A 16420-nucleotide genomic window follows, 5' to 3' on the forward strand; every position below is an offset into this window, starting at 1 on the left:
AGTTCTGCAAGATGCTGAGGGCTACAGCCTCGTTCCAAGAACTCATTTAAACTTGTGCTTAACATCAGTGGGACTACACATGTGCTTAAAGTTAAGTATGAGTTCTATGGGAGAGCGGCCAGAAGGCAAGGGCTTTGCAGATCAAATCCGGAATTAAGAATATTGTGTGTTCTCTTGCTCTTTCTATGGAAGGGGTTACTCCACAGACAAAACTCAGGGAAGAGGAATGAAATGCTAAATGATTTTCAAAAGTATTGACCTGCTCAGTGCCAGTGTCCTGTTTTTGCCAAATAAACACCAAATTCCATGAAAACAGCAACACGCTGTTTCAAGTATGTTGATAAATGCTTTGGTTAAGGACATGACAATTTTAGTGCTCTCTAGTACTCTAGTACCATGCTCTCTAGCATGGCCAGATGCTCAAAGCAGAGTATTAAAATCTAATGTCCCTCTCTGTGACTGGAGCTGCTGGCATTTGCATGTTCATGGAATAAACCTGGTTCTGGAACACTCCATGTACGTTCCTGCAAGCTGCTGAAACGCTGTTGGTGCAGAGCCAGCGCAGACCGTGTCAGGGGTGAAGCTTCACTGACATTCACGAGTTTGCCTTGCTTGACACCAGCTTAGAAATTTCCTCCCCTGTGCAAATGAGGGAGCTCTGAGTTTTAGTCGGGACTCTGCTGGAGACCAGTTACCTGGATTTGGTATAAATTGTTCTGTCTGAGCTTCACCCCGGAGAACTAAACACACCGATCCATCTCTGCTCTTCCTGCAGTGATGTAGATAATGATGTACTTAAGTGTTTTGGATAAGCTTAATCAGATGTATATCCTAAAATAAAAGGTAAAAGAGGTCATATTTGCCATTTTGTGATCAAAAGTTCATGGTGTGTGAAGTTCCATTAAATTATGAAATAAATGAAATATCCTTGTGATTGTTGTAATGACAGAAATTTGAGGTATTGCGGATTGACTAACAATTCTGAAAAAAGTCTGATATTGCAGTAGTGGTAGAAGTCAGCAGAATGAGCACATGGGCTAGTCACTTCTTTGCTGTCCTGATTTCGCAAGTATTTCGTAATTGTTATGCATGTCCATATTTAGCCCTGTAGATCTTTACCAGCAGTATCCTGAACTCTGTTAACTTCTGCCCTTTTTCTGACGGCAGACAATAGCTATGGTAGACCTCATTTCACCTTCAGAATCTTTATTTTCTTGTGAAGAGTAAAGCATTGTCCATTGATAGTTTGGAAGTTATTGGTTTCATATTAATCTTCTTCAGAGAGGAGAATGGGATGGAGCATGGAAACCTTCACTTAGGGGATCATTGGCCACATCACAAAAATAGCTGTTGCAGGGAGCACTGTGTATCTGCTCGTGCATAGTCTGCTGCTGGATTCTAGATCCGTACTCTGCACTGGACCATGTTTTAGTTCCTGAGTTATCCTGCTGGCTTCAGCAGGGCATGCGATGGAATAATTCTAGTATCACAAGCTTGTCCTAAATAACCATGAAGATAATTTTTCTTGCATTTCTGTATCTGATTCTTATTTACATGAAAGGCAAATTATGGCTTTCTGAAAAAAAGTAAAATGAATGTAAAAGGTAGCATTTCAGAGCTCCTCCACCTGATGGTGTGGTGGCCTGCATGCCCTGGCCATATAAGAATAAAATTTTTTATGTTCATATTTTTAAAGCTCCTGCTCAGAGGTTTAGTAGCAGGGAGAAGAAGGTGAGGAGGTTTCTCTTCAGAGGGCTGGGATTATTTAGCAGCGGAAAAGCAGAGAGAAAAGGTATATTGTTCTTACTTTGTGACCCTGTTCTGAGGAATTAGAACAAAGCTTTCAATATTTTACTATACCACTAAAACACACCAGCACGAATATTTTTAGGAATATATATTTGAAGTACATAGTAAAAGGAAGGGTGCATGTGCAAGTTAAGGCAAGGCATGAATGAAGCAGCCTGGTTGGCTTCACAGTGTGAAAATATTATCCCAGTCCTGTTTGAGTAACTATTTTTTTTGAAAGCATGTAGCTGAGATCTTCAGATTTGTTTGCTTCATTTTAGGCATTTTATATATATTATCAAGGGTGCCATTTAAATAATCATAATAATTACATTATGGTTCTGTAATTGATGAAGTATGTACCATCAACATCAGGTTTATGACAGTACTCTGAGCTATTGCCAATTCTCCACCCCTGAACAGCCTTTTACTGTATTGTGTTTGGGTTTTTTTAAGAGGATTACATTATTTTATACAATATGTCATCTGTTGATTAGAAAAATATGGACAATACTTGAGTTGCATAGCAACCAGCTTTTCAGTGGTTGTTGCTTGAAGGTGCTCCATTCCTTGAAATGAACTTATTTTTTAATGTTTTCAAACACAGTCAACTGCACATTCAAAAGTTTCAATAATTTCAGTAATTGCATTAATTGCCCTGATAAGATAAAAAAATGTAAGATATTCCTTGGTGATCACATGTGGAAATTACTTTGTGGGTACATTGAGAAGATCTGACATGGTTTTCCTGAATTAACACTTTGTGTAATTACCTCTGAACTCAGACTGGGGCTATGGCGGGTCGAGACCTGCCAAGGAGCACAGGGCTTGGGCGCTGGCTGGGTGGTGTGTTGGAGCAGGGGACAACATGGGGCTGTGCAGTGTCTGAGGTAGGTGTGCTGGAGCTCCCAACCCTTCCTGACTCCCCACTTCCGTCTTACTACTTCAAACAAATGAACAACGCTGTCTGACGTACCGGAGGGGCTGATGTGAAGGCTTTGACTGTGCCTGGCTGCTGCCCACTCATGTATTAACTCCATCGATAGCACAGAAAAATGTGTTCTGCAAAGGTTGCTCCATATCTGCGGTGGCTTTGGAAGTTACCGTGCATTTCTCTGCATTTTCTTTGCGTTGACTCCCAAAGTCACAGGATTTTTTTGATGTGATGAAGTACTGCAAATAAGTAAGCAGGGTATGTACGGTGCGTTTTTTTTCAAATGGGAAAAAGACGAGCTGCCTTGCTTCTGCCTTTTTTATTTTAGTAGTAGGAAGATAGGTTCCAAATTTTGGAAACGGCTAATACACTTGAGATGAGTATATTTCTTTGTTTGGGCAAATTATTCCATTTAGACCTATTCCAATTGCAATGGCTCTGTAATCCAGCTAGCTCTAGAATACTCAGGGGCATAAGCAAAACAACCACTATCACCAAGTGCAGAGGAGGTGGCAAGAGATGAGCTGAAAATGGCTTTGAAAACCCTGACTGGTTATTACAAAATTTGTTTGGAAACATTTAAATCCTGAGCACTGCATAAAATCCTCTCATCACCTCTTTGAGGTGGATGAATAAAGATTATTATTCCCATTTTACAGCTAAAAACCAAAGACGTTAAGTGTTATTTTCCAAGGCCACACGGAAGGCCACTGGCAGGCTGGGGAGAAGACCTCATAAATTCCTGGCTCCAACCCCACACTCTGTCCATGGACAATGGTGACTTTGTGTGCGGATGAGCTGCCCTTGCACGGCAGCAGAGAAAAGCACACATGTTAGCTGGGATAGGTGTAATTAAGACAGTCATTAATGAAAAAAGAGCCAGGAAGACTTTTGCAGGAACTTCAGGGGTTTCAATAAATGCAGCCACCTGAGACTTAGGAGGATTATTTCTTGGGAAATGTGAACCTGACAGTGCAGGACACCCCCGAACTCTCCCTTGAAGCACCGTGCACAGCTCGAGTCACCCATATTCAGACTGGAACAGGGTGGGACAGCTGAGGGATGCCGTGTCTGCTCTGTACACATCTGGGATGGCAACCAGTAGGGAGAGAAAACCCATGTTAGCTGCAAACCAGTGTTGACCCCAGAACAACTGGCTGTACTCTGGCCATGTGTTAGCTTGGTCAAATTGAAAGAGGAATCTGACCACCAAGACAGAGAACCTTTCAGAAAGATATAGGGAGGGAAGACAACCCTTTAAGGGTTTAAGGCTTTAAGGTGGCAGTTCAGGACGAAGGTAGTATGAGGTGAACCTATAGTCTCACAGGATGGGACTGTTCAGCTGAGAAGGATTTTTCAATTGTGTATGTTTGAGATATTAGCAGAGCTCCTGCTGCCTTCATTTGGTACAAGATTTCACCTTTGATCTTTTCATAAAATAGTGCTCTCTTGGTCTCTGCCATCTGACCTTTTCATGTCTAAGCTTGGTGCAAGCAGGGAGGATGTTCTCAGTTCAGCCAGGATGGAAAATGGTGGTTCGGTCAGAGCCAGGTTCTTCTCTCTGTTTCCCAGAGGGTGGCACAGGTGACACAGCTGAGATGGAAGGACAAGCCAGGTTTATTCTTCAAATCTGGTGTTCATCCTTACCATTTCGCTGTTGACCATGGTTGGAGGGAAAGGGATGAGCACTCCCCGTATCTCTCTTTGTCCCGAGAGGATGCGAAGGCTCTGGCTGAGAGCACTTGTACCTGGCAATGCAAGGAGGTTGTGAGCTGTACATTAGAGTCACAGAACAGCTGTGCTTGGAAGGGACCTCTGGGCATCACCTAGTCCAACCCCCCTGCTCAAAGCAAGGTCGCCTAGAGCAGGTCGCTCAGAACCTTGACCAGCTGGGTTTTCAACATCTCCAAACACAGAGACTCCACAACCTCTCTGGGCAACCTTTCCCAATATTTGGCCACTCTTACAGTGGAACAATAGTAACACTCTTATGTGATTGTTTGCTCGTCTTTCTTGCATTTAAATGGAATTTCTTATATTTTAGTTGGTGCCCATTGCCTCTTGTCCTTTCTCTGGACATCACTGAGAAGGCTCTTGCTCAGTCATCTTTACTCCCCTCTCCATAGGTATTTATATACATCAACGAGATGCCCCTGAGTCTCCTCTTCTCCAGCCTCTCCTTGTATTAGGAAGTCTCTAATGTGAGTTGAGTATCTAAGTTTTTCACTGACATTGGTAGATGCAGATGACCTGAATGAATCAAGCCTTGATCTTGCAGTGTGCTTTACAACCGTGTCTGAAGATGGAGTTCTTGACTGCAGCCTTTGGCCATCTCCAGTAACCAGTTCTGCGCAGGCTGAGTTGCAAGGCCAGAACCTACATATGACATAGCATTTTGGCTGCTGTTCATATTTTTGCACTGTTTCCATATGTTTAGGGTGAGGATAAAGATGAGAAGAGATATTGTCCCTCTTGTTTTTTATCTGAGTAAATTGCTGAATTGCCTTATTTGTATATTAGACTCATAGCATGTAATTACCCAGTGTGTTTTGTTGGGATCTTGAAGAGTGTAGAACTGGCTGATAGCATAAACAGCACTTTGTATTCCTGATCTGCTTACATTTATACAGAATTAGAGACTGAAACATGTTTACAAACTGCGACCATAAGAAAGCTTTACAAATTCTTTGAATACAAAATGACAGTTTGCTGAATGAGCTATTTTTGTTATTTCAGTTACCATGGACACTAATAATTGTATTTATTTTTTGCTTGTCTTGTTCAGGATGAGAGAAGAATATACACAATCCAATATACAATGAACAACAGAAGTGCCAAGTAGAAGCAATGTAAACTGTGTTTTGCAGAGACTTTACACATTCAAGAAGGCAAAGTCATATGTTAAGTTGTTTCCTGAATGTGTGCACTGCTATGGTTCAACTTTTGCTACCATAGTTTGAAGCCTGTCAAGTTAAGCGTATTTCTGGAGCTACTGAGGAGCAGCAAAGCCTTCTCTGTTGGTTCTCTTGGAGCACCACCTAATGGATGAGTTAGGAAAGATCCCTTTCCAGCAAGCTTCTCACCAGCCTAAATTTCTTATGTTCTTATCTTCAAGTACCTGCTCCTCAACACCATTGCAAAGTTGTACCCAGTTATGCCCAATAGCAGATAAATAAAACAGTTGGTTAAGGAAAGCTGCCGTTCTAGTGTGATACCAGTGTTTCTTTCACATGTAACAGCAACATGAACATTCTTGAAAAGTTTGGGTAGAATGTAGACTAGATTTATAGTTTTCTTCTAAGATAACTTTATATTTGAAATAGTTATAGAAAAAAATGTCAACATATTTCTTACTTTCCAGACAAGCTCCAAAAGTATTTGAAGGACCGTCCAGTCAGCTTCATAAGTGACTTGTTCTTCAGTGTATTCACAACAGATTCAGAGAATCAAACTTCACACTGATAACGTGTAGCAAAGAAGACTTGCAAGGCCTCTGGGTCTATGTAGTGATGACTTTCAGCTGTTCATTGCTGCCCTGGTTTGCCTCTTTGTACAAATGGTAGTTGCAACTCAGTTGAATTCTGTTGTTTGGTTTTTTTCTGCTGCTTCTGTCTAAGGAAGGAAGTAGAGAAGAAATGAAGGCAGCATGAAAAAAGAAGGAAAATCAATGTATTAGTAGATGTTGAGTTTCCCAGAACAAGGATCTCAGCTGGTTCTCTAGGGCAGGTTGTCCTTGTAACCCTCTGTGGTGTCCCCTCACATGGGGGATGTTCTCCCAGCTGAGGCCTTTCCACTTCTTGGCCAACATCTCCATCTGTTTCCATCAGCAGTTCTCTGAAATGCCCACAGATTTTTTTGCTTTTCTTGCTGTGAGAAGGAAAGTTTCTCTTTCCATTGGCAGCTTTCCTGCTGATCAGCTGAGTAATGCTCTCCACAGGCCTGCTGTCCTGTTTGGAAAGAGGTCCTTCCCAGCCAGGTCTGAGCTGCCGGCCAGCTGCAGGACCTGCATGTTCCTGGCAGCGTGGGCCGTTTGCTGGCCAACAGTAACACCTACACCTCTTCTCCACATGCAGCCTGCTAGCCCCCAAACTTTCTTCGTTTGCACTCTGAAAGAGACTTTACCTTTACTTATAATCCTTGTTGCTGTGCACAGTTCATCTCTTGTCCTTTTTCTCCTTTCACTTTGTCCATTTAATAAGGGGCTGGGCTTTTCTGAGTTTGATGAGAGCTCCCCGTTGACTTCCAACAGAAAATATTATCAAGTGTTATCTGATATCTCTACAAGAGTAAATTTTTGGACAACATCCTTCCAAAACATATTACATCTGCCCTATCTAGTAACAAGCTGTGCCTGGTCCCATGATTTCCTAAGCTCCTTTCTTGCAGGACAGCAGCATTTATCTTTAAAGGCAAAGCAGCTGAAAAAGTGAGTAAAAATTCAATGTAAAGACATGTCTGGGTCAGGAAATGCCTGATCCAAAGACCACTGGAGCTTTGGAGATTATTTGGAGGCAAATACGATGTTATACTTGTGCTCCTCTAGTTCCCTTCTCTGGGCATCCCATTGCCTACTATCAGGAGAGGACTGTGGCTGCCATGGCTCTTTGGTCTGAACCAGTGTGGTTGTACAGCAAAGTGAGGTTGATTTGGACCACAGTTTGACAGTTCTCTGGCCATGCAGCATTTGCTGTTAGTACTGTTGGAGCCTTTCTGATTTGGAAGTCCTCGACAAATTGTAGAAAGTGGGAATTCAGGTGAAAATTTGCTAGGAATCAAGGGGATTTGTCTTTTCAGGCTGCTACATTACAGTGAAGAAAGACGAGGGATTAGTGGCCAGATGATTGGAGTTATCAGTGGACTTTGAGTACTCAGCAGGTAGACTGAGTTCTTCCTCTTACTCTTTGGAAGTCCTCCTCACTGACACAGGACCTTGACTTGCTATTTATACCTGTAGCACATGGACACTTAGAGTAATTGACTTTCTGCTGGATGCCTCGTTTCCTGACTTAAAGAGCAGTAAGGCTCAATTTTACATGTGCCACATTTCTGATGTTAAAATTGTCATTCTCAAAGAAGCTGGGCCGTCAGCTGAAACATATTTTATAGACTTGTGTGTGCTCATTTTCCCTGCTTATGTTAAAGGGATTTTTCTTTATTTTCCACATTGTGTTGGATGCAAAAACCCCACAATGCTCCACATTAACCAGTTGGGCCTCCTTTCATTTTCATGAAGACAAACTGTAAAATAACTGTTTCGATAAATAAGCATCGAGATGCTCTTGGACTGAACCAGTGGTTTTGCTCCGAGAGTGGACCTAAGTATACAGTGAAACCAGTTGTTGGCTCATGCCAGATGCCAATGCAGAGCCCAAACCATGGGAGCTGCTGGGTGTGCTGGGACAGCCTGGTCTGGTCTCTGGCAGACTCAGCGTTCATTAGAAAAGTGCTGTAAGCTGCTCTGTTCATTCAGAGACTGAGCTTTTGCTTTTATGCTGGAGTCCACAGGCTAGGTTTCAGTTTAGCAGGCAGGGAAGAGGTGACATGTGACAGAGGAAAACTACAAAACAGTTTCTTTGGAAATCATTGACTTTTAAAATTCTGTCCTTGTTTTCTGATCATGCAGAGATTTCTCTGCAAATATTCAGATACCATTAAAAAAGCACAAGTTCGTAGTGTGTATTTTTTGTTTGTTTTCTGATTGATGCATCTTATAAGATGTGATAATTTTCATTTGGTAGAATGTAGAGAAAGAGACAATTATGAGGCAAAGAACTACGAGCAAATGACACACATAACTTGAGATTTCTCAACTACATTCTACAGCATTCTTTACTTTTTGAATCTTGCAGTAAGGTTTCTCACTGAGCTTCCAGAAAGGATTGATTTCTTTTGTGAAGCTTTGGAGAAATGAGAACAAGGTAGAGATGATGTAGAGAGGTTTTTGTTTGTTTGCTTGCTTGTTTTTCTTTTACCACTGGTGGATGTTATTAAAGACCTCAACAATGGTCAAACCTTGTTCAACTGAGTAGGATTTTTGCTTGAAGTACCAGGAGTTTACCCTGTAATAGTCACTCGAAGTTTGTTTAAGTCTGTTCTTATAGCTATATGAAGATGCAATAAAGCTACCACAACTGTCCCACCATTTAAATACAGTTATTAGTTCAATTTTCCGAGGGAATTACAGCTGGAAGCAGTATGATCCAGCGTGGGATTATATTATAACTTTTTCATTCCACAGTGGTATCAGAATCCAAACTGTGCCTCTATTTCGTTTATTAATTTGTTTTTCTGAACATTTGCAGAATTGTAATATCCCAGTTTTGCCAAAATCAGACCTCAGTTTGGCAGACTTTTATTTTATCAATTCCAGTTGTTCTTCCACAACCCTTTGAGGATTTTCTTTTTCATGTAGTCAATACTCTGTGTACTCCATCATGCATTCAATTACAGGACACGTCAAATACATCTGTATTTAAATATGAACTATATTACTTCTCTCTTCTTTTTGGCCCAGGCTAGGTTTTGCTCTACATTAAGTGTTTTGGAATGACAAATGCTTACAGGACAGTATAGCATCTAAATTGTAGTGTTTGTGTTATGATTACGGTGTTGTCATGGTAATATAATTTTTGCAAATGAAAAGCCAGGGTTCACATATGTAGTTTTTACAAATCCTGGAAGGCCTGGGATGGGTCAATTAGTCATACACTTCATAGCATCCCACATACAATAAGCTTTCCTAAGTCTTTGCAATGCACAGAATTAAGTAGAATTTGGAGGGAATTCTTTAGATAGTACTATTTTGAAAAAAGGCAAATGTAGTAGTTGGATTTTAAAATACCTTTCTCTTTCTTGTTCAAGAGGAAAATCTTTTGCAGCGCACCTAACACATCTTAGCTCATTTGAGTTGGCTAAGCTTTGTTGGTGCAGCACCCATGTAATGCGTCGTTTAGAGGGAGAATGGTGTACTGCAGTGGAAAGTTACTTGTGCCACCTTCTGAACGATCTTCAGATATGGAACGGGATAAAGAAAATGCACTTTAAAAGACAGTCAGTGGGAAAGTCCATTTCTGAAAGTACACAGCTGAAAAAGTACCCTTGATTGTTGCACTTACAACATCCAGTAGTGTTCAAAGGTCTGACGAAACAGCCCTAACAGCTCGGTTGTATGGCAAAAGTGGTGGATGAACCAGGGCTGGGTGCTGGCCATCTGCCATTGCTGCCATTTGCTTCCCTTGGCCATTAGGCATTTCCCATCTCCATGCTGGGTTAGTCTCCATTGGCCAACAGCTGTGGCAGTTCCAACAGGGACATGGGCTCCCTTGGAAAATCTTTATCCAAACTGGAAGTGATGCTGTAAGCTGTGTCAGGGTGGCATAGAAATAATAACACAGAGTGCATGATACAGTATCAGTTTTGTCATTAAAATATGGTTGGCTTTCTGGGCTGCAAGCGTATCGTGGTGGGTCATATTGAGGTTCTCATCAACCAACACCCCCAAGTCCTTCTCCTCAGGGCTGCTCCCAATCTGTTCTCCACCCAGAGTGTAATTGTGCTTGGGATTCCCCCAGCCTACCTTAGACCTCATTAATACGCCATGGAGATTGCATTTAATCTAACCGTGAACATTAACTATTTTCTTACTTTCTTGATCCAGTAAAATTTGTTTCTAAAGTGTAATTGTCTCTTTATTAAGAACAGACTTTCAATGGACATGGAATGTTTGTTCAAGTGCCTGAACAAGCTGGGGAAAAAAATTGCGATGCTTTTAGTAAATAACTATTGGTGTCTTTTTTTCCTGTGCATGTGCAGTCCATGAGTCTGATAGAGATTGGGAATCCTTCGCAAAGTCTGGAAAATGTGTGTCGATGGGCCTACTTGCAACAGAAACCAGACACTGGGCATGCAGAATATCACGACCATGCTATCTTTCTCACCAGGCAGGATTTTGGTCCATCTGGCATGCAAGGTAAGATGTTCATCAGGTTTTGTTCTGTAAATGTCAAAACTTCTGAGCAGCATTTGTTTATCATTTAACAAGGCTAGTTATGCAAAGTTTAATAGTGTATCTTTTGCTTAGTTTTGGTCAACATTTTGTCCAGGAGCGATGCATGGGGCCATTTTCAGTTGTAACAGTTTCACTCATTATTTTATCCTTTCTTACTGGTGGGATTGTTTATTGAATCATTTATTTGCTCTTGCTGAAGCCAAGCAAATGAAAGCCCTATGTAAATGGTCCTGAAAATGCCCAAAAATTAACGAATAGATTTGTGCTTAAAGTCTCCAAAGCTGTTGCCATGTTCCAGCAGGATTGCCAAGAAATATTGTTACAAAGAGATGGGGAACAGCAGGGTCAAGTGCTGTACACGTTTTCCTTTTTTCGGGGCTCTGCCTTCTGTGAGATCAGGTTTGTTCACTGGAGGGAATAAATCTCAGAGCTTTCCTGTCCTGTTGGCCAGATCTGCTCTCAGCACAGGGCTGGGGCTTTGCTTGTGTGTCCCCTGAGGGCTGGAACTGCACCGAGCTCCTCCTGAGCCGTGACACATCAGCGTGTGGTGTCCTTTTCCCCTGTTGCCTCATGCATGTGGAGAAGGCAATTGCTGGATGGTCAGCCAGCAATATAGCTTTAATTTGCTCAACAGGCTGGTTTCATCTCTTTCGTAGATGAGGGAACACATTATTAAGTGTTCAGAGGCAGAGGTCTCTTGAGAGGACCACTTCGACTATATTTGTGTCACAACAGAAGACAGATGTTTGTCCTAGAGCTTCTCGCCACATTGCCTTTCGCATACTTGTTCATCTTCTGGAACACTTGGTATTTCTCACAGGCTATGCTCCTGTCACTGGAATGTGTCATCCTGTTCGAAGCTGCACTCTCAACCATGAAGATGGTTTTTCATCTGCATTTGTGGTGGCTCATGAAACTGGACATGTGTGAGTAGAACTGTGGACATCCTGTGTCCTACTTTCAAATGTCTTTGGTACTGACAAATACCAATGGCACTGGAAAGATGAAATTTATGTTAAGAAATGATATTCAGGGTTAGCTCTGGATTCAGGTCTCAGCTGTCTCAAAGCTTTCTTTATGTTCTTAAGTAAGCTTTATGTTTTAGGTATTTTCAAATGGAAAGAGGAACTAGTACCAAAATGTCTTCCAGGGCTGATAGGAGAGTAGATTGAATGGTGTACTATAGTCTTCTGCTGGAAATGTAAAGTACACATAGTGATGAAATGTGAATGCATCGAGTCAGTGGAATACATGATTCTTGAAAACAATCCATTTTAAATAAGCACATTATCTGTATATGTTACTGCTGGTAAAGGATGCAATACTGTATAGAAAGAAGGTGCCAAGCACTGAGGTTACAACTCTTCTATATATTTCATGTTAAAAATGCAATCATTTTACTTATCAATGTGATCAGAACCAACGACCGGGCAGCAGTTGTCAGAGTTTGGTTTCTCCCAGAGTGTTTTAGTTTCTCTGTTTGCAGAGCACACTCACTGATTTCCCATTTTCTCTTTGGTAGAACAGCAGTTCCCAGAAGGCTTTTTCTGGGCAGTTGCAATGTATCCTGCTTTCCCTAGGAAATCCCGCAGACCCTTTTCTCTTTGTTGTATCAGAATTGTTAAGGGCTTTAAACAAAAAATTGCCAAAGTTTATTGAAATCGCTGTAAATGTTATCTTAATTAGACAGGGACATAGAATTGATACCCAGATGGTATTCGATTCCAGAATTTTTGAATTAAGATTGAAAAGAGTACACAGTGAGCTTTAAAAGAGATACCACTGAAGAATGTTTGTAGTACCTCACATCACGTTCAACCCCAATCTGTTAATTTGGTTTGAATTATGGAAAGATATCACCCGTGTTAGTCTAACAGTGCTAGTAAAAAATGCACCATAAGATCCTAAAAGAGGGAGAAAACATATTCATAATAAAGTGAAAAAGAAGAGTTAAAGCATCTGTAACTTGGGCTAGTTTTCTAGAATGCTCCCAACACTTTCCAGGCTGTTTCACAGTTAAACAATGTGGGATTGCTACTGGGCAATAGCAGCAGCTAGGCTAAACTAGCTTTCAGTGTGGTGTCTTGTCTTTTTTTTTTTTTTTTCTTCTTTTTTCCATGAAAAGGCCTTGTCTGCAATTGCAAATTACTTCAAATTAAGCTAAATTGTGATTTTAAAAAATAGCTCCACGTCGGAGTATGAATAAATTTCTGTTAATACTCCTGGAAAGTGGACTAGATCCTTAATCCAGAAATGGAGTCCATTAGCTGTAGTAATTCACAAATGTAGGTATGCACACAAGTCCAAAGAAGGCATTTTTAGTCTATTTTGAAAGAGGATTAAACTAATCACATGAAAGTATTCTCAAGGGTCAATGCTTCCATGTGGGAGTTACTATAGACCAGCTCTTCAGCTTCAGCCTCACCGTGTCTTATTTCTCGTGACTTTGCTCACGTGGACAAGAGTCATGGGACTTAAGAACCTTGTTGCAATCAACCACTGGTGACATTTGGGATGTGGAAGCACTTGGGCACTCAGAGTTCACCTGCGATGTAACTGTGCTGGCTCTCTCCTGTCTGGGGCAGTTTAGGCATGGAGCACGATGGCCAAGGCAACAGATGTGGGGACGAAGTCCGCCTAGGGAGCATCATGGCCCCACTTGTGCAAGCCGCGTTTCATCGCTTCCACTGGTCTCGCTGCAGCCAGCAAGAGCTGAATCGATATCTCCAGTGAGTAGCTGTTAAGCAACCTCTCTCCTTTGATTAGGCAGCATGTAGGAACAATTCTGCATCTAGAATTTGTGCTTTATCCTTTTGTTAGTTATTCGAATGCAGTTGCAAAAAGAATCACCCACCCCCCCATCCTATTGGCAACGAGATGCTTTCCCATCAATTGCAAATAGTAATGCAAGTTCTCAATTAGTATGATTTCAGTCCATTTTAAATTGTTGTCGTTTCATTTTTTGGATATTGATAATATGTATCTGCTGTCCTCTCAGGGGTTATGAGATGACACTATTACTCATCTCATTGCTAGCTTTCCTCCTGCCCTAATGTAGCCTCTAGCTGGAGGAATGCCTGTGCTACCCAGTGGCATGGTGTCTGTCTTACAGATAGCAAATTTGGCTTCAAGGGTCATTTGTTGCTTATGATATCTGTCAATGATAAGATCGTCCTGCCTTAAGAGGAAATTCTGCCTTTTAAGTGCTCAGGGCTTTTCTTGACTTTAACAGATATCTAAAGAAAGAATGTGGTTCTAGGATTAATTCTTCAGTTGTTACTTTTCTTTTAAGTACCCTAAATGCAAAAGCTATTTAAACAGCTTCATCCATGCCCCTTGCCGTCCCTTTGAACCTGACACTCTGGGCATTAGACCTGCTCTGGATTTTCCTGACAAACTGTGATGTTTATGATCATATTTTTGCTCCTTATAGAAAAAAGTCTTCCCCTTGCTGTTATATGCAAGTTGTATGGAAAAATATGGGGAAACTACTAGGATACTTAGCAAAAACTGAAAATGAGTAGGAAAATGCAGCAAAATACATGAAGTAAACCTGAGTCAGTCTTTTGGTCAATATTTTAATTTCTCTTAGATATCTTAGATATGGCAATAAGGAAAAAAATATTGTGAGAGAAGTGTGATTGTTTCAGTGAGCAAGATCCTTTAGAGCTTTAGCCATTAAATAAAAATCATCTGGCCTAGTAGGCTGCTTTACATTCTTTTAAATACAGCTATTTTTAAATATCTTAAAGTAGAATGGTGGTTTCCTTTGAAGTAAATCTAGCCTCAAAATTCTGCTTTTAGCTATTGGTATCTTCAAGGCAGCCTGAATGATTCCCAGAATAGACTCATGTATGGTGTCCTCGTGTCTGTTAAATAACTCCGAGACATTTCAGAGATACTGTCAACTGTGTTGGTCTTGTGAATTAACCGATATTCATGCTATGTTAACTATTCAGTGATATTAGCATCAGTCCTCTGTCCTCCAGATGTGATTCTGGTATGTTACGGTCTGTCCTCACTATTTAGGAGGAGAGGAGAAATATTCATCGCACAGAAAGGAAATTGTACAAACTGTGGATGGAGCTGAGAGGTATCAGGAGAAACAGGGAGAGGGAACAAACTTGAGAGTTTAGTGTAGTCAGGAAAGAACACACGGTTGTACATGAGTTGCTGCTTCTCAGCAAGGACACAGGAAAACTGTAAGCTTAGTGGTAATCTCACATGGTTACCCTGGCCTCTGCTTCTAAAACTTCACTTGAAAGACAGTTGCAGGCAGCAAGAAATTCCACAAATGGAAAATTAATTAAACTGTCTTTTCTTCTTGGTCTCAGGCGGATTCTTACTTTGATTCCTTTCACATAAGGAGCCTGGAGACTGATAGGAATTTACCTGCAAGCTAAATGGAAATTACAATGGAAGGACTTCAGAAAAATTATAGGGGGAATCCACTAAAGGTGGATACACCATGATAAAGTTAAGGCGAATGTAATTGCTCTTCACAACCATCGTCTGAGAAATCGTAGGCTCTGTTTTGTTTGGAACAAAAAGGCAATGAAACCACAAACACTGTGCAAGTCTCATAGCCCCATCTGTTACTGTAATTTTTGCCTGTTGCAGTTCCTATGATTGTCTGCGCGATGATCCCTTCGAACATGACTGGCCTTCTCTTCCCCAGCTGCCAGGAATTCACTACTCCATGAATGAGCAGTGCCGATTTGATTTTGGTTTGGGCTATATGATGTGCACAGCTGTAAGTATTTAAGTTTGGCTTCTGCTGTTTCTCATCCAAGAGCATTGTATGCAAGTGTCTCTGAAATGTCCTTAATAGGGACAGTGTGGTGAGGCCCACAAGGAAAGATGTTGCACCCACTTAGCTGTAAGCAAGGAATAACAACTGAATGTTGACAAATATGTCATTTAAAGTATCTCTATCTTTTTATTTTAAAGTAGAGTTACAGAAATAATGATTCTGTACTTTCTTAAATAGCTATAGACTTCAAGCAAACAAGCTTGCTGCATTATCAAGCCTCCTATTGCTGGCAGCTAATTATTTTGCTACAAAACTCCCACCCAGGTGTGAAGGAGATGGATTTGGTGGCACATCTTGTATGCTAACAGAGTATGCTTTTATGATCCAGTTTTATGGAAAGCGTGATGCATTTTGATGCCTAGCATGAGAAAATAAGTGTAACAGTGAGTAGAGCAACTTGCAGAGGCTCTTGATGACATGGTTGGCTCTCTTGTACCAGGAAAACAAGAGGCAAAGGCTAAATTCAAAGCACAGCAAGATTAGTGCAATTCTCAGTGGACTGGCCTCAGAAAGCAGAGCCTTGTGCAGCAGGGCTGTGCCTCCCACCTCCCGCTCCTCAAGTAGGACAAAATATTAAATGGAAAGAGATGTTTTCAGCTGGTGTGGCAGCTGCTAACACATAACATTTCTGCTTTCGCTCCCATCTGCAGGAATATGTGTGCTGAGCAGTGTCTCTAGATAACGGATGAGAACCTTTAAAGCATCAGCTGTAGTATTGTGTCTTGACACAATTCCCACTGATGCTGCCTTGAAAGAATGTTCCTGCCAAAGAGGGTCTTTTCTTACAGCTGTTCTCCAGAACCTGGGAGACAAAGGCTTTCTGTTCTTCTTTGTTCAGAATAGCCAAAAGCATGTCCAGACATGATGTTTTAGTATA

General features: G+C 41.2%; 1 protein-coding gene across 1 annotated transcript in view; it reads left to right on the forward strand.

The window, feature by feature from the left end:
• ADAMTS2 (ADAM metallopeptidase with thrombospondin type 1 motif 2) overlaps positions 1 to 16420 on the forward strand; it is a 186331-nt gene that overhangs the window by 136868 nt on the left and 33043 nt on the right. The window contains exons 6-9 of the mRNA XM_065643858.1: positions 10535 to 10691; positions 11551 to 11656; positions 13316 to 13459; positions 15351 to 15483. Of these exons, the coding sequence (XP_065499930.1) occupies positions 10535 to 10691; positions 11551 to 11656; positions 13316 to 13459; positions 15351 to 15483 (540 nt within the window). The remainder of the gene's footprint in view (positions 1 to 10534; positions 10692 to 11550; positions 11657 to 13315; positions 13460 to 15350; positions 15484 to 16420) is intronic.

Source organism: Caloenas nicobarica, chromosome 13 (genome assembly GCF_036013445.1).
Source record: "Caloenas nicobarica isolate bCalNic1 chromosome 13, bCalNic1.hap1, whole genome shotgun sequence".
Lineage (NCBI taxonomy): Eukaryota > Metazoa > Chordata > Aves > Columbiformes > Columbidae > Caloenas > Caloenas nicobarica.